The following is a 19,786-nucleotide window of genomic DNA, read 5'->3' as shown; positions in this document are numbered from 1 at the left end:
TTTTACATTTTGTCACCCATGCTTTTGCGTTCCCTATGTTAGTGGGTGTCGTGTCATGGTGGTGTCAGAGCAGGGCATCTGGCCTCACCCCCTCAATCCCGTCAAGCTGGTTAAAGGTTGACACGTGTAAAATCGAACAAATGTTATGCGCTGTGACTCATTGAGCATATCCAGAGCTCTCTAACATTAGTTGTGTCAAACCACAAAGCAGATCAAAGCAAATTCTGTGTTTCCTTAGTGGACAAGGGAACAAAATATGTATACTCAACAAGTCTGTATGTGGACTGAAAAATGCTTTATGTGGTACTTTTTCTTTACACTATGACCACAACATAATGCATGAAAAGCAATATGACACTATTGTTCATGTCAACTTTGCACTGGTCTAGTATTAAAAAAAAACTTTTGCCATACTATATTACATTTTAAATTGCTAATGCCAAATCGCTGCATGAGTATAATTTGTAGGTTGCCAGGTTTATCATGCATATCTGAAATGACTTACATTTTGACGAAGGGGTCAGAGTAGCCGTTGGAGTCCATGGCAGCCAGATGGGCACAGCGTATGATCCCAACCAAAAGGCTGCTCTTCTCTGTGTTATAGCACAGTGACACAAGGATGCGACCACGCTGGGGACACGTACAAAATAACAGTGTCAGACACAGCACCTGTTTTAAACCTGATGTTTCCCATGTCAGTGAATACACAGTGTAGGAATCTCTCACAGGGTTCAATAAAGTTTCTCAAAACTCAAGTTCCATTAAATGATGCTCGGAAAATAGATGGGTTTTTCTGATATGTTGCAACATTTCTCCACTACATAGGATATAGTGTGTGTGTCTGTCTGGGCAACAGGAGTATTCAAATTAAAGCTTGTAATTAAAGACCTTATCTGGAAAAATGACTCCGCTCCCTTCTCATTTTAATCTCCCAGTTGAACCATAAACTGAGTCGAATCACAAACGCAAAGTTATTACCCTCTGTCTCTAAAATCATGAAGAGAAATGAGATGAGGATCACCAGAGGAGAAAAACCCTTAACTGGCAGCCCGTGGTGTCATTACAACATGTTGCCGTCTGGAGTCATGGGAGTGCATTACCTTCACATTTCAATTAATGCCTCAGCCACACATATTGCCCATTTAAAAAACTTAATTAAACTTTATTCTTCTTTGGAGATGGTGTAAATGGAGCACAGACTCCAGTAATTACTTAAAAGATAAGCAAACGGAAATGGAAAAGGAAATTACGGCAGCCTTGTTTTTGAAACTGGTGATATAAGATCGGTGAGGATAAAGCTGATGTTAGTTTTACCTCCTCCTCTGCCACGACAGCTCCCGGCTCCACCATTTGATTGTTCATTTCTTTATTCTGAAATGAGAGAGAGGGAGACAGAGGGAGACAGAGAGAGGCATGGACATAATGGTTATGGTCCACACAGCCTCTGGGGTGGATATCTATAACACTTTGTAAAGTGGCATTTGAAATGAATGTCTGGTAGCCCCCATGCAGACATGCTCAATGGAAATGGGACACATCTCATATATATGTCCACAGGAATTGATTCATTTGGTTTATATGTGAAAAGTCTGTGTGCATGCACACGCTAAACTCACACACACACACACACACACACACACACACACACACACACACACACACACACACACACACACACACACACACACACACACACACACACACACACACACACACACACACACACACACACACACACACAAACACACATATGCACACGTACCTGCGCAATTCTCTCCAGGCCCATATGGTAGCGTTTGTTCTCCCCCACTCTAAGTTTTTTCAGGGCCACTCTCACCTCTCCAATGAATTCATTCCGTCCGAGTCTGTCCATGTCGCACACACACAGCCTTCATATCACACACAGACACACATACAGGAGCAGAGAGGAAGAGGAGAGAAGCAGGTGAGTCAGGTGATAAGTTACAAGATGATCCTAGACGCTGATCTGCTCGACTCGATTACGTTGAAGCAGGCATGTGTGCCAAATATACATATACAAAACACGTCCGAACAATCAAATCTCTCCATCTGCATGGTAACACAGGCTTTTGGTGGTTTCGCACGAGCAGCGCCGAATGATGAGGAGGAGTTGTGCGACTGCAAAGAGATTTTCCAAAGGATTTCGTCAATTTCTATCTCAGCTGGTAGCCACCCTGTCAGACACTTATTGTCATAATTGAAACAAGTAAGAGAAAAAGACATTGTTTTACGTAAGCATGTAATTAGATTCCCCCTTCAGTATTTCCCGAGGTTATGTGTGGTCAGGTGGGGATAAAACAAATGAAAAAGGCTGCTATCGATTCATGTGCATACATTCTATATGTGAGTATTGAAGGGGACTATATAGAGAACCATTCTCCTGACAGTGAGAGTGTGAAAAAGCAGGTACAATGTTCATCATATTCGCCATCTTTGTTTTGCATGTTAGCGTGCTAAAATTTGCTAGTGAGCGGATCACCAAAGTCAGGGCAGGATGTTAATCAGTCTCAAAAACTAGTATGAAGTAGTTTTTTTACAAATAGCCTACTTTGGTAAGAAATATAGCATTACAGGTCGAGTCAGCGATTCTGGAGAATGCTTGTTGTCGAAATCAGGAAATCTCCTCTCACGATCCGCTTCCTGTCCACACTCTGAATAAACTGAAATGAAGTCCGGCGTTAATTCACAGCATAGGCTCTGTAAACGTGTATGTAAACAAAGGTAACGTCAACAAAGGGGTCCCACTAGCTAGCAACATACCTGTTTACAGAGCCTAGGATGTGGATTTAAACTGTTCTTATTTTCAGTGCACACAGTACAGACAGGTAGCTATCGTGGACCTTGAGTATATATATTCACTGATTTTGTAAACACGCTTTCAGAATCGCTGCACCTTTAAAGTAACATTTTTGTATAAGACAACATGTTCTGGATCTATTGGTATATTACCATGTCAAATTCCTTGTTTGTTTACGCAAACCTGGCCAATAAAGATGATTCTGATTCTGATTCTGATATTTCTTGGCAAAATCAAATCAAAAAGTAAAATTCTTTACAAACATTGTTGTTTAGCAGGATATCAGCTCAGTAAAGACGACTGTATTGCTTCCACCTGCAGCATATGCTGTAGATCAGTCCTTACAGAATCTCTATTTTCTTAAATTGCACCATTTTAAAGTAGACAACTGAATCTGTATCTCACATCGCCATATTGCTACTGTTCTGTATAATGATTTTGTACACTAGGGATGCTCATGTTTGATGGAGGGTGAATATTCCATCAGCTGCTGCAGAACAGTCTTCATACCCCATCACCTGCTACAATATTCACTCTGTGCTCAAATATTCCCAGGTGGATTGTCGCTGCTTTTGATTTCTCCCTCCCTCTTCACGCTCTATTCTCAACCTCTCTCTCTCTCATTCTAACTCTCTTTACTCACACACACACGCACACACACACACACACACACACACACGCACACACGCACACACACACACACACACACACACACACATGCGCATGCACGCACACACGCACACACGCACACACCCACGCACGCACTCACGCACACACGCACGCACTATTCCGTGAGTCTTCTACCGTGCCATACACGCACACACAAACACACATACACACATACACACCTTTCCCATCTTCCTGTCCCTGTGACATTTGGACATTTGACATGCTGGTTCCAGTCCTATAGTCATAACTGATGAGTACCTCTAGCAGAAGCTTCAGAATAACTCTGACTCAAGACCACGGCTGTGAGATGATGAATATGCCTTTGCTCTGTCATATATGGGTGCTGTCTGTCTTTGAGGAGATGAGGGGTTGCTGTGAAATGTGACACCAGTTCCGCCCAGACTTTTGGCTTCTCCTGTGTGATTCCTGCATCCGTTTCCTCGCACCCTCTCCCACAATAATCCGGCTTTAAATTTCCTCTAAAAAACGAACAGATGCTCATGGAATCTGTTCAACCTGCACAGCCAAATTTAGTGTGGAATCGCTCAAAGAGTTCTGTCACAATATTACCAGGGGCGTTTTTATCATTCCTGCTTGGCTTCTGTGGAAGTGAAAGTATCTCTTTATCGGTCTCAATTATGGAGGGGGGCTGTTAACAAAACATGGACTATGATGACAACAAGGATGACCTCTGGCTGTTTTTGTTTTTCTAAATATCACTGCCATTACCAAAGTAAAATGGGTATCATAGGTATTTTAAACTTTGTACACATACTTAAAGGTGCTCCAAGGAACGTTCAGTTTGTCTTCATTCTTGCATCCCCTTTTGACAAAAGCGGTAGTGTTTTTACTACGCCAGCTGTAGTTCCTGGGTGAGCATACCCATGACAAAGGCATTAAGAAAAACAATATAAAAATAGCAAACTTAGCGGTGATGGTCTCGTTTGCTGTTATATATAATTTGTGATCATCAGAGGAAAAATGTGATTGTTTCAGAAATATTTAAAAGTTCCTCGTAGCACCTTTAAAAAATCTCAACTTAGCTTGGCATTAATTTATTATGCCATGTTGTTTGTAACTAAAGGTTATAAGGATTTGTGTAATCAAAGGGTTAACTTTTTGTGCTCTACATTTGGGCCTTCGTGTACATTCATTATTTGGAATGATACAGTTTGTTATATGCTAAAATTGGGATATTATTATCAATATAAATTGCATGGCTAATAGAAATTAAAAATGAACTATCACCAAACAATACAGCTCAGGCTTGTGGGAATGTAATAAGTTTTTGCTCCACAATGGCAATATACCCAGTAGTTGTTGAAACATTTCAATCATTGGCCTACCTACACATTTTAACCTATGGTGGCACATGGAGAGGATCACCAAAGTCTGTCGGACTCATCCACTGGATACCATTAATGTATGTACACAAATGTATTGGCAATCCAACCAATAGTTGTTGAGAGATTTCAGTCTGGGAATATAGTGAACCGACCAACAAACCGACAGACCGACATTGTCATCTGTAGAAAAAAAAATCGATCAAGCAGACCCAACCAAAACACCATTCACCCCCTGACATCTAACACCTGATAAAATATTTTTTTTCCCTCCCTGACCATATCAGTGCCTGACTACATCTCACCTGGGGAAGCCAGTATAATATATTTGTCACTATCTCCCCACAGCCCAGAACAGTGCAGGACTGTTATGACAGCCTGACAGAGGAACAGGGAGTTAGAGGGAAGAAATTGAGAGAGACTAGACTCGACACTGACATCAAGTAGTCCTTTCTCTCTCTCTCACACACACCCACGCATGCATACACCCACGCATGCACACACACACACACACACACACACACACACACACACACACACCCTCCCTATCTCCTCTATCAACCTCGCAGCCTGATAATCCTTTTAGTGATAAAAGCCACAGGGGTCTTCAAGATTTTTGCGCATTAAAATGCAGCGGAAAATAGTCTGTGTGTAATTTAGATGAGGGGGAGAATTGAGGCACCACATTATCACTGTCACTGCTTTCTAAATCATTTGGAAATTAACCCAAAGGCAGCGGCAGACTGCAGGAAGTCATAGGAAACTTGGAATTAATCACAAAACGGCCTCACTGCAAATTAGCTATCTTCAAAGCATCTCAATCTGCCTTATATTCAGACTTCAAAGGAGACTGATAAATGCACGTGTTACCAATGCTGTTTCTCATGCTTCATGAAGAAAATAGTGACGGCTTACTAACTCAGTTTTGAAAGGGGTTGACTCTTACTGGAGATCAGTAAAGAGTTCCTTTAGATTTAGGCAATTGTGAATTTAAGAATTAACACATGAAATAACTTGTCAAGATAGAGATATGTGTTCCAGTTTGGTAAACATTTCACTCAAGACCTGAACACCTAAGACAGCCTTGCAACTAATATAATACAATATATACAAAGAAGGTCAGATAAGACTGTATGACTGGTTGATTCTTAATGACAGATTGGACCTCTAGTGCTCTTTAGAGATAAAGTTTCCAGACGGAGAAATAAGGCAGTTGAATACAGAATATTTATATAAAAAAAATTAATGCTGTTATACCGTAACTGTTTATACCGAGTTTTTTTTCTCTAAGCCATTTTATAGAAGATTGTATTGAGCGAGCCCTTCCTTTCTATAATTATAGAAGTGCTTTTTGCTTCAGCCTAATGGATATAATAATTTGAACTGAAAACGTGTGAATGAATGGCCACATAAATGAAATAGTCAATCTTTCTTTACATTAAATGTATTTTTGAAGCATTTATCTTCCAGTTCTGAGTGCTGCAGAAGAATGGATTTAACACCAAAAACATTTTTTTCTCTAATGGTGGGCCGGAGTGAGAAACTGCTTAAAGATAAAAGATAAAAGACTAAAGACCTTCATGACATCAAAGCCAATTTTGCATGCTATATATGGTAGTATATATATAGTTAGTCAATATAGGAACATTCAGTAATTACTGTCCCATATAGTATTTTTTCTATCGGGAGTGACGGAGTACAACATTCCAGCACCATCTAAGCACCTAAGGACATGTTGAATGCATATACACTAACACAATCTTACCTAATTGATCCAAGCCTCCCTGTTAACTGTTAACTCTCTCAACACAATCTCAACGCTTTATTACTGTAAGTCACTGTTAATGCAAACCTAACGTTTCTGTTGTGTTATGTAATTTTTCCATCAGTTAATCATTTTTAATTTATGCAAGGAAGTAATGGAAGGAGAAGGAGCAACCACAGTGAGCTTTAAGAGAAAGAGCTGCAGGCAACAGGCAACAAACATACAACTCCAAAAATCATGGCATAGTTATTTCTGACAGATTTCTTTACTAAAACAACAATAGTTTGATTGGCTGCACTGATAAACCAGTTGCATCTTCTGTTGTTTATGTGACTTAGCTGTTCAAGGAATGAAATCTAAAAGATTGCAACATAATAGGTGCTTACAATACCAGGATGAAAATTCTGAATTAATTAGAAATAATCAATGTTCACACATCAAAACACATTTATATAAACTATAGTGTTTGCTTTGAATGCCTCGTTTAACTTTAGACTTCCACTGTCCATGCCTTAGGGCAGATCTACAGAGAGTTTTAGTCTGGCAGTGGTCCTCCTGCTAATAAAGCACTGGGATCAAAGTGTACAGCATTCCTTCCTCTGCCCCCTGCTGGGATGCATGGAGCGTGATTCAGCAAGTTAGTAAACATCTCACAGGGGAACCCTCTCTGTTTCTCTATTCTCTGACTTTCTATGGTGTACAAAGTCTTTCTATTGGCTGGCGCCTGCACAAATCCAGTGAGAGTTTGAGCACATTTACTCTCTGTAATGCCCTCCCTGTCGATTTCCCTTGCTTTTCCTCACTGCCAGGCAGCGTCACATTCGCTGTCTAAAGGTATTTTCTCAATGTCCTCGTTCTTTGTTTTTTTGACTACCCTTTGAGTAAACTCCTCCCCATTGCACGCCCTTTATTCACAGCCAAGTGAATTTTCCCATTCATCACTTTATCCATGTCACTACACCCTCTGTGAGCCAATCTATCTCTCTCTCTCTTTCAATTGACCCTTGGATTCTCTCCATCCCTGCATTCAGTCATCTTCTTCAATCTTGACCTCCGTTTCCTTTGCCTTATCTGTCACTTGACATCATTTACTCTTTTTTTCAGGAGCCCTTTGTTTTCTCTACGCAGTGTCCTCTGTCTTTCTCTCTCTCTTCATCTCTCGCTCGCCACTGGTCACGCTCCTCCTGTTCGTTTTGGCATCCCAGAGCCCCCACACTGGTTTGTGTCTGTGGGCTATGTCCTTGAACAGAGGTCAGGTGGGTTTCCTCTAGACGGAAGGGTATCTCCTCAAGCTGCTGTTTGCGCGTGTACGTGTATGTGTGTGTGTGTGTATGTGTGTGTATTTGCGTGTTTGAGGAGGGAGAGCAAATGTTATTTCCCAATATGTGTGTTTGTGAAAGCTCAAGGACGTGTGTTGTTTGCATGTGTGTGTTTTGTGTGTGTGTGTGTGTGTGTGTGTGTGTGTGTGTGTGTGTGTGTCTGTTTTCTCTACATTTAGAGGAAGGGCCATGCATGTTCTTTCTTGCCAGTGATTGCTCTTGACATACACACAAGAGGAGAGACACACCTGACTGCCTGCATTTATGTGTGTGGCACAGATGAGATTAATGTTTGTGTGCATACGTACATGCACTTCTGAGTGTGTGTGTGTGTGTGATTGTGTGTGTGTGTGTGTGTGTGTGTGTGTGTGTGTGTGTGTGTGTGTGTGTGTGCATGCATACAGGTTAATGTGAATGCATCTATGCTATTATTTCCTCGGGATAAACAATGCCTTCCAACTCCAACTCTATTATGAATCCGCTGGACAAACTGACACTGATTGTAGGCAGCGTATGCGCTCACAAACAAAAAACACATGCAAAACTCTTTCTCGGAATCAACATTTGCATGCTTGATGGCACAAGTGCATCAGAGATTTTGGGCCAAGATGGCTACACTTGACCTCAATCAATCCACATGGAGAGCACTGTGTACAGTGAAGGGGTGGAGAATAGCACCTGAGCAGTTACCGCAGCAACTGCAAGTGGAACAGTTGGCTGGCGTCGCCTGGTTGCTATAATGAATTACCTGGAAAACCCACTGGGAGGCATAGACGGCTGCTGGCATTTCACAGGAGGATTGGGAGGTTGGGTCGTCATCCGCCACATGATAATCTGGTAATTTGGCTGTCTGGGGAATAGTGCTAATTGCTGGACTGAGTGAAATTCAGGACTGGGCACCTACCTGAGAGTTTTGGTGGTCATGTCGGCTGATGTGATGCCATGATACATCAGCGTTTCGTTCCACACTGGGTTCAGCGTGTTCTTCAGGGTTTTTGTGCGTAGCTTGTTTGCCTAGAAAGAGAAATACATACATTGATTGGAGAGGGAAGGATCAAAAGAAAAAAAGAGAGATGAGGAATCTTTTCAAAGGTAAGGGAGCAAACTCAGATCAGAAAGAGAATAAAATAGTGTGAAACGGGAGCTAAACAAGATCAAGGAAGAAGGGAGGGGAAAATAATTTATCTCTGTCCCTCAGGAAACAGTAGACATCTGCTGCCTACTTTGTAGAGGAGAGCGAGAGGACGCCAGGGTTCCCTCGCCTCACCTGTCCGTCTGTCTTTCTCCATCATTAGACAGCGCATTAGCACCAGACAGTCCTCCAATATAAGCACTGTGTTTCAAACAAAAACACAACACAGCAGCCAATTGCATTGCACAACACATACAGCATAACAAATGAAATCTTTCCTCCCCAGGTTAGGAAATGCCCAGGAGCCACTTGCTGCCTCATTTCCCACTGTTGCATCAGCAGCTGATCATCTTGTTTAAGTTTCTATTTTGGATTTCCTTTTTATGTAAATGTTGTAATGTTTAAGAACCCTTTATGCAATTAGACTCGCATCCTAATAAAATGCATTTTCAATGAATCCCTATACATCAATTCCTGCACACTATTCTTGCGTGGTCAAACCTCTGGCTCTAATAACATTCATCATTAAAGTTTTTTTCGATCGCTAAACCACAGTGGGCAAAACTGTAGCTCAATGTGCAAAAACTCTAACTGCAGTCTGCACTACCTACAGTCACTGGAGTTGAACAGTTCACTTCACCTGCAAAATAGGCTCAGTGCAGCAAACACTATGAACAGTCCTCATTGAGATAGCACACACTGTCACTCAGAACACACTCAGACTGAAAACACTAGCATCAAACCACAATACACAAATTACAAACTTTTACTGTAACCTTTACAGTTTGAATAATTTGAGTTACTTCACACAAATTACGTAATATTTTCTTTGAGGAAAGAGTGAAATTCTTTCACACAAAATTGTTGATTTTATAATATACCAGTTTTTTTAGGTAAACAAAAATAAATGAAAATCAGAAGTTTGCTTCAATAGATATACATATTTTTATTGTATTGATAACATTCCCAAATTTAGTATGTATCTGTGAAAATATTCTATAATTGTAATACAGAAATCAATTCTTGTAATGTTGTCATTTACTGCAAGGATGCAACTCTCACCTGTTCGTTTGCTGGAAAAGTTGTATTACTGATGCAACTTTAGATCTTTGCAGATTGGGTTGCACCCTCAACCCTTCCTCTCTCAATGAGAGACCATGATTTACAACAGGGTCTATCAGGGTAGCCCTCACTCTATTTCATCAGAAATTACTGCTCTATATATTTTAGGTCTTCCTCCACACATCCACACTCTCACTACCACTCTTCTCCCTCCACCAACCTATCCATCTACCTTGGTCCATTTCCAAAATAAAGTATTTATGAGCTTTCCATATATACTGTATATATTGTTCACTAACAAGTCTAAAACAAGACAGCTTCATAGTGTTTCAGTTGAAATTGCAATCCACAGTGTTTAAAATGCACCAGGCTGAAATCCAAGGTAGAAGGGGGCCCATCAACATTTTTTAAAATACCGGCTCAATATAGGCCCCTGATCTTTAAAGGCCCCGAACAATGTTGTTTAAAAAAAAAAAAAATAATTGACTGGCTCCGGAATTATTCAAGAAAATAGTACCAAATAGCTCACATAGGATACAGTTGATTTAGTTCTAGTTTTCTTCTCAAAGTGCACCAGATTGATGTATTTTACTTTAAAAGGACCCTAGAAGGTCCAGGGTTCCCACCACAGTCTCCCAAATTCCTGTGAGAAACACTGTATGTGTGTATGGTTATTAGAAGTAATTAGACCAGGGGTTGGGTTTATGTAAAAGTAACGATTTGGTCATTCATCAATGGAAATATTGTGGGGTTATCTTGCACAGAGAGGGACCAGTCACTAATGAGTTTTGGACTCTAGACAAACATGACTTTTACACATTTGTATTGTATGATCACCTCTCAGGAGGCCCATCAGGACTTCTTGTATAGGGGCCCAGAATTTGGTGCTACGCCCATAGCCAAAGCCTGATATAGATCTCCATTGTTGCATCACATGCATTGATGTAATATTGGACTTTCTGTGGCGGCTTGGTAAAAACAGGTTTGAACCGAAGAACCTTGACTCTAAGATGAGGTTGGTAAAATAGAAAGTTCAAGTTTACTCAAGGTAACAGGCAGGAACAAGTCCAAACAAAACAGGCAGGAAGGAGCAAACGTATCCAGTAGGGGATCAGGGCCAGGTCCAAAATGCCTCGGACCAGAATCCATAAGAACTCTGCGATCAATCAGCTGCTGGACACCTCTTCCAGACCTGGAGACATGAAATGTGGGGTGGATCCACAAGGACTGGGACAATCAAAGATGTACAGCAGATCAGATGCCCTGAATTTGTTCCAAGAATTAGCAAAGGGCCAAAGTGAAGCACCAGTTGTCATTTTTCAAAGTGGGCATGGACTTAGGGGATGTCTGCATCCATCTCATATTAAAGAAAAAATTGGAGATTGAAAGCCATGAGAGCACTGAAATGAAGGCACAGAAGCTGTTTGCCATTCTGTGAGCACAAAAACAAACTTTACGTAACAGCATGTCCCATAGTAACTCAATTAGAGTTTAGAACAGTGGTCTGTAGCAGTTTGAAAGCTGAGGAAATGCGTGGGAGGGAGGCCTGGATTTTTGATGGTGATATTTGTTGACATGCTGGCAATCAATGCAGGGATGAAGGGATTTGTCCTTTTTGTCCACAGAGAAGAAGGCTGCTGATGAGGAGGGCCGGATGATACCTGCTGCCAGGGAGTCAATTATGTATTTTTCCATCGCTTGAGTTTCAGGAACAGGAGAGTGAATAAAGCTGACCCTTGAGTGGCAGCATGCCCAGGAGGAGGCTGATGGTGCAGTCAGGGACAATGGGGAGCCAGAGATTTGGCTGCAGCTTTATTAAAGATCTTTTTCAGATTCAGAAGAAACTCCAGTGAGTTTTCAAAAACTCAGATTCAGAGCAATCATGAGACAAGTCAGAACTAACACTCATCAATGTGGGTGGCAATGACCTCACACTGGTCAGACGAATTAACCTGAGCATGAAAAAAAGCATGGTATTACTGGAGAACCCTGCCTTTTAAAGGGGAGGAAGAGACTGGTCTGGAGGCGGCGTGAATGGTGAGTCCTGGGGGCTAGAACTGGCTCCTTCCTCCACTCCCCGAGATGACTGTCGATGAGGATGGTAAGGGTTATGTCCAGTGGGTTCTAAGGGCAGCTCCAGAGCAGCAATCTTATCTTTAATAAAACATGACACAGCCTATTAGAATTCCACTTACGTTCTACAATGACAGTTGTGACTAGTCGGCCGCCTTCCTTCCTCCTCGGCTTGGACTGAACAGACCCCAATCTGTATTTCTTCACTGACTGGTGTGGATAAAACCCTTCTCGTCTTCGTTGGTGAACATATTTAGAGATGAGCCCGTCAGCAACTGTCTCGCTCACTCTCCCGAACCACAGTGCACAGCTTCTATTTTTCTTAAGGACTGACCCATTTTGAAAGATTACATTTCAACTGGAACAATTCGGCTCGGGGCTGAGTGCCACAGATTGGCATGGAGAAGTGTGAAAGTATTGAGACAAGGATCAACATTTCTTTCACTTCTTTCAATGGGATTTTCTGACAATAAGAAAAATATGGGGTATAGCCTTATTTCTAAATTTTCCAAGGATAAAAAGCGGTTCTGTGCAGTATTACATCACAATTTGTAATGCATCCATGCATCCAGCCATTTTCTGCCTCTGATCCATGAACGGGTCATTGTGGCAGCAAGCAAATGTCCCAGCATCAGGGAAATGTAATACATCCGTGAAATATAATATTGTATAATATGACAGTTTGGCATATCCATTCTCTCTGAATAATTTTGATAAGATAATTTTACCAAGTTACTATATCTTAAAGGAGGGACTTTCAATTATAGATAATAAATAACAGACCCTGGGGGTGGGCTTTTATTTCAAGATCAAATGTCCAAGATTAAAGTCGAATAAATATTTACGTCTTAGTCAAACGTTTCTGACACATTTTCTTTTTTTTATCAGCCTTACTTTCCTTTTTTCGTAAATGTATGACTTTGATCTCAGATTTGTTACTCTGAATATGACCCCCATCCCCTGGCTCCATTTTTTTTTAAACCTCGAATGGCCCTAATATGGGGTTTAATAAGCCCATGAGCTTGCTCCATGGAGGGAACAAGTGTTTTTCGACTCGTGCTGTTTGTTTGATTCATTAATGTGCTGAAGGAGCTCGAGTCACGACACACAGCAGTGTTTCATAGCTGTACGTGGTGCCAGCACAACTCCATAGAACAACTATTTCACAACTAAATGTCAGCCCCTATTGACTGGTTTGGTTTTCTGAGCACATACTTTTGATCATATACTACAAATAGTTAACTCACCAGTTCCCTCCTCCTACACTCTGACACTCCCTCTCCATTCCCTCTACCCAGTTATGCATCTGTATCTAAATGTTTTATTTCCAGCCCTTCAGCTGTCCGTCACATTCTTTCTCCCTTTTCTTAATTTTTCTACATTAATCTTTTCTTTAATAATTTATCAGTTTAACTTTTTTCATACCCATTTCTATCTCGATCCCCGCTTCCCAAGGCCAAGATAAAGAGTCTGGCTGGGAGTGAATTTTCCGTGCTCTACAATTAGGAATAGAAAGATGAAAAATACCAATGAACATCACAGAGGCGCTGGCCACACCGGTGTGTCAATGCATGTGTGTGTGTGTGTGTGTGTGTGTGTGTGTGTGTGTGTGTGTGTGTGTGAGAGAGAGAATGAGAGAGAGGGAGCTACTGTATAGGAAAGGAGTGATGGATTACAGGAGCATCTTTGTGTGACTGCGACTAAAAAGCCTTAACATGCGCTGTGCACACAAGCAAGGTGATGCGCTGCATGTGTAATACATAGTGCGTTGGGCATCCCAAGACGTCATGCTTCACTTTGTACTTGTTCAATAGCATTAGCTGAAGAGTGTGAGGAATGAGAAAAATGAGTGGTGACGGGCGGGAGACGCCATGCCTCCACTGTCAGTATTTTGACAATAACAATTATTTGCCGCAACTGAAACCCTTTAATGTTCTAGATGATTCATTGTGGTGCTTGCATGCTGAGTCTGAATGAATTTGGACCAGACTATGTGTGTGAGTGTTTGTCCGTCATCCTCCCACTTTTCAAGTGACGTGGCGGATATTTAACAAAAGGCGACTCATGGGCACTTACCTACTCATTGACGCTTTCTAGCCCCCCCTCCCTCCCACCACCGACACCACCACCAGCACCTCACTACCACCCCTCTCCCCCCATCAACACTCGCCGGTTGACGTGAGCAGTGTAACAATCCTCCTTGTTTCCATGACAACCACCTGCTGCTGTCCTCCCCTCATTTGTCTCTTCCCCTCTCTCTCTCTTCCCTCCCTTTCCTCCCTTCTCTCTCTCTCTCGCTCTCTCTCTCTGTTGGTATTTCAAGGTCAAACAGGGTCCCATGCAGATAGTGAGATATAGACTGAGATAGGGGGCTGGAAAGTGGGGTAAGGGGAGCGATAACAAGAGGAAAGAAGACAGACAAGGGGAAGCCTGGAGGACGTAAAATCCCCCCCAGACATTGTTATTGTTAGCACCTTAGACCTCAGACAGTTGCCTCATTCTACCTATTTTGGCTGGTTGTTCTCCCGGGGCGCTTATCATATAGCCTCATTTTGTGTCAACCTTGAGCCAAAATGGCCGAAATCATCTGGGGGGGTAGCTGTTGTGGTGAACCTTCTTCCCTGCCGCCTGAGCTGAACACAAGACAAGAGTTGTGCAGCAGACCAGAACATGTTTGCGCTCGATAAAGCAGAGCAGTGGATGGACCACGTTAAGCCGTGACCACACAAAATCTGCCCTGCTCTACTATACGGAAAAAGACACACTTAATAAGTTCTCTGCCATGTTTTTTTGTTTTTTTTGTTGTTCTTGTTTTGCAAGACTTTTTTTCTGACCTTTTCATGGTGTCTGATAAACAAGAATTGACAACGACAGAGACAGTGAAAGGTCAATTAATGTTTTTTTGTTTTTCTTGTTTTCTTTAGTTAAATAATGTATGAAATGTTTCCTAGTACTGGTCTGCTCCCTAGGCTTCCACAGTAAATACATATAAAAAAAATCCCAGCAATTTCTGTATGATATGTGACTTTCCGGAGGGAGTGTCATTGTCTACTACAGCCCAGTGTGGTATCATGTTACATTAATTGCCAATAAGGTAAGGTTGGAACAGTGACCTTGCTAGCCCCGGGGAGAAGATGAAGCTTGACGTATGGATCAGCCAGCCCATTGGAGTCCATGGCTTTCAGTCCCTGTGGACACAGGCAGACACAGATAAACACAAGCAAGCACACACATAAAATGCACACATACTGTAGCATTATGCCCTCAAACCTTTCACAAAAATGACAGGGTCATAAAAAGACAGTGAATATGACAGGCCTCCTTGGCTGTTACATCTCAATAAGACCACTGGGTGTTTCTTGGCATGCCAACACTCCTAGACTCCTAGACGTCCTGTCCTCAAGGGAACTGGTCAGCGAGATTTACATCATTAACATTATGTGGCAGTACTCCAAAAAAGTAATACAAGCCTTGTGGCCTTGTACTATGACCATGCCAAATGTGTCCGTCACAGCAACGGGGCATTATCAAAGTTGCGTCACGTTTTGCCATGAGATGATTTTTCTCTGAATTGACAAGAAGCTGTAGGTGTGTGACATTCAAGTTACTTTTAAAAAGGTTGAGAGGAAGCAGTATGAAATCTTGTGCAAATGTAAACGCATTACAGGATAATATTTGCATTCATTGGGGCAATTCAAGGAGGATTATGCAAGCACACTTATGCTGTGCTTACACTACACGACTTTTCACGCGACTTGCCAGTCGCAGACAATCAATGTCGGACTGAAATCACAGGAGTCTTGCTGGAGTTGTGGCGCGCGCCCGTAATCTCAGTCGTTTGGTCTAAAGGCCAGGACACACCAGTCCGACTACCCGAAAATGGAGTCTGCCGATTCAGGCAGCTCCAGTCTTCCCGTCGCGGCCGAAAAAGTGCAAAGAACACACCAAGCCGTCTGATGACTTTCCGTACGCTCTGCGCTTGCACGGGATGTAATGTCTCCATAACAGCAGTCGGCACTAATCTGTATAGTGGCCCGAAAAAATACGGAAGCCGGAAATGATGGGAAAGCTCTCTAGACCATAAACATAGATAGAAATACGTATTTATATTTATGGACCATAAAGATCACCATTTTTAGCAGAGTGTCGAGCATGGTGTCGGGCAGTCAACAAGGGTTGATGCATGTGAGTACTCGCTGAACGAAACAAACAAACACATTAAAACAATGGCTAACTGTTGTTAGCTGTTTGTGCTACCCGCCTCACTTCCGGGCTTCACTGATTCGCTAGCCCTCCACAAATCAAATTGCTCCAACTGAAAGACTGCCCGCCGCCGATTGCAAAAGAAGCCCGACGACATCTACGACGACCGTTTTCACGGCTCACACCAAACAGATTCGTGTCCCCGCCCCCTCCAGCCTCTACGACGGCGATTATCGGGCCGGTGTGTCCTGGCCTTAAGGTGGTCATCTGACCCGATTTCAGTCAGTCTTCTTCCCGCCTTGACGTTCCGACATTATCAAACAGGTTTGATATTATCGTTAGTCTTAAGGGGTTGGCTCAAGCGAAATGACGTGAACGCTGTCACACTCTCTCCAGCACCAAACACGACGCAGGAGGAGTGGCATTAGTCGCGACACTTTTACGTAGCAGCCTCGGCTGGAGAACCAGGCTGTCACGCGCAACCTTAACACTTTACCGTCAAATACAGGGTTAGGAGTGAGAAGTATTTGGGGAGGAGATCACCAAATATATTTGGTCAAATAACTACAGGATGTCCCCCGCTCAGAATATTGAATTAACTTTTTCTTAATTAACTATCATCACAATCGCGTTTGCAGTTTTTAATGTGATAATGCATGACACAAAGCCTACGTGATAAGGGCATATAGTTGTTTATATACCCAGTCCATTTTACCTGCTAAAAAAAACTTTTTATTCGACTGAAATCACTTTTAATCTCCGGTGGCAGGATTGGAAATCATTTTAATTTCAAAAGGAATCTAGTTGTAGTCTTGCAATATGAGACCCCCTGTCTTTTCAAAAGCTCAGTCTGTGACTGAGAACTAATGACTAATTGTCTTCAGGTGTAATATTGTCTTTAGATGTGAGAGGGTGTCAGTTTTCAGTCTTTTCAAAGTCTTTTAAAAGTCCTTTAGTGTAAGTCCAGCATAAGACAGACAGTTCTGTTTGTATGAAGAAGATTTGTGTTTACCTTCGCCTTGTGGATAGTACAATGCAGACAGTTGTTATCCGCGTCAAAGAGCAGATTGAAATCCAACGTTCCCAGGTAGGCTGTAAAACAACACAATTAGGTTTTTTTAATGGCAATAACTGCCATTAAAAAGGACAGACACGCTCAGTCTCACACACACTGAAAAAGTTATGAGTCATATTTAAAGCAGATGGCCTCTTAAAAACATGACCGTGACTAATATGAATTGATCTGTCTTGTTTGATTACTGTCAGGGAATAGGCAGACAAATAGCAGGCCCGCTGCTGCAAGCAGCACTATCTAATAAATCATTGGAGGCGAAGCACGCTGTCACGTAAAGTGGGAGTGACAAACACTTTTGGAAAAATACTTGACTCCCCATTTACTCTGCAAGCATATGTTGTGCTTTTGAGGAGAATGCAGAAACTCATTTTGAGCAAATGGAAAAAATAAAAAAGAGTCTCCTATCTAAAGTTTTAAAATGTTATCTTTCTTGCTGTATTACCCAATAACACTCACATGAATAAACCTACACACACACACACACACACACACACACACACACACACACACACACACACACACACACGTTTGTAAAGCTATACTTGTGAGGGCACTCATTGACATAATGCATTCCCTAGCCACTTACCCTAACCCTAACCGTCAAAGCTAAATGCCTCACCCCAACCCCAAAATAAACCCTTATTCATGACAAAATGTCCTCACTTTCCATAATTGTCCTCACACTGATTCTTGAAAAAAACTGGTCCTCCCAAAGATGCCCCCCCCCCCCCCCCCCCCCCCCCCACACACACACACACACACACACACACACACAGCAAACGCACACCACTATACACAACTTTTCCACCATAAAACTATGTCTCCCTTCCTTTAGAACTCACTCTCATCATCATCAGAGTCCACTGTCTCCTCCCGGTCGCCGTCGTTGCTTTCCCTCCTCTCCACGTCCCTGTACCCTAAACCTTCGGTGTCCCCGTTGAAAGTCTCCTCTTTTAGGATCTTTTTCTCCCTGGGGGGCGGGGGCGTGCACGGGTAGTCGTGGAAACGTGGGAAGAAGTCGGAGATCTGTGGAATGGGGAGGATTGGGCCCGGGCACACATTGATGGCAAAGTGCTCCTGCATAGAGATCTTGACCGGCGAGGGAGGGGGCAGAGCGGCCGAGCGGCGCGGCACCGACGGGGACGTGGCGGACGAGGCAGGAGTGGAGGTGGAGGAAGCGGGGATGGCCAGGTGGGCGGTGGAAGAGGGCGGCGGGGCTTTGGAGACGCTCATGTGGACTGCCGAATGGAACTGTTGTGTTGTAGGGTCAAATAGGGAACGGGTGACACGGGGGGAGACAGAGAGAGAGAGAGAGACACAGAGAGGGAGAGAGACAGAGAGGGACAGGGACAGGGAGTAATGATTGAGGAAGGACAACAAGAATAACAGTTTTTTTCTCTCTCTCTTCCTATTATTTCATGTATTCATGTAGGCCTATGTATGTATGTATGTATGTATGTATGTATGTATGTATGTATGTATGTATGTATGTATGTATGTATGTATGTATGTATGTATGTATGTATGTATGTATGTATGTATGTATGTATGTATGTATGTATGTATGTATGTATTTATTCGCGTTTAAATGTTTTATAATGTGTTTTATGTATTATAATCTTGCCCCTGTAAAGCACTTTGAGTGGCCTTGTGTCTGAATTGTGCTATATAAATAAACTTGCCTTGCCTTGCCTTGCCTATGTATGTATGAATGTATGTACAATATGTATGTATGTATGTATGTATGTATGTATGTATGTATGTATGTATGTATGTATGTATGTATGTATGTATGTATGTATGTATGTATGTATGTATGTATGTATGTATGTATGTATGTATGTATGTACAATATGTATGTATGTATGTACAATATGTATGTATGTATGTATGTATGTATGTATGTACAATATGTATGTATGTATGTATGTATGTATGTATGTATGTATGTATGTATGTATGTATGTATGTATGTATGTATGTATGTACAATATGTATGTATGTATGTACAATATGTATGTATGTATGTATGTATGTACAATATGTATGTATGTATGTATGTATGTATGTATGTATGTATGTACAATATGTATGTATGTATGTACAATATGTATGTATGTATGTACAATATGTATGTATGTATGTATGTATGTATGTATGTATGTATGTATGTATGTATGTATGTATGTATGTATGTATGTATGTATGAATGTATGTACAATATGTATGTATGTATGTACACTCAACAAAAATATAAACGCAACACTTTTGTTTTTGCTCCCATTTTTCATGAGATGGACTTAAAGATCTAAAATTCATTCCAGATA

At 41.8% G+C, this 19,786-nt stretch overlaps 1 protein-coding gene across 1 annotated transcript in view; it reads right to left on the bottom strand.

The window, feature by feature from the left end:
• Window positions 1-18,692, bottom strand: part of doc2g (double C2-like domains, gamma) — a gene marked incomplete at both ends in the record, with an annotated part of 32,557 nt that extends 13,865 nt beyond the window's left edge. The window contains 7 exons of the mRNA XM_080028758.1: window positions 506-630; window positions 1,315-1,371; window positions 1,763-1,889; window positions 8,819-8,928; window positions 15,295-15,369; window positions 17,397-17,476; window positions 18,302-18,692. Of these exons, the coding sequence (XP_079884884.1) occupies window positions 506-630; window positions 1,315-1,371; window positions 1,763-1,889; window positions 8,819-8,928; window positions 15,295-15,369; window positions 17,397-17,476; window positions 18,302-18,692 (965 nt within the window). The remainder of the gene's footprint in view (window positions 1-505; window positions 631-1,314; window positions 1,372-1,762; window positions 1,890-8,818; window positions 8,929-15,294; window positions 15,370-17,396; window positions 17,477-18,301) is intronic.
• Window positions 18,693-19,786: the final 1,094 nt, after the last annotated feature.

The sequence above is a fragment of the Ammodytes marinus genome, assembly GCF_949987685.1.
Source record: "Ammodytes marinus genome assembly, chromosome: 6".
Taxonomy (NCBI): Eukaryota; Metazoa; Chordata; class Actinopteri; order Uranoscopiformes; family Ammodytidae; genus Ammodytes; species Ammodytes marinus.
This window is presented reverse-complemented; position numbering and strand designations above follow the sequence as displayed.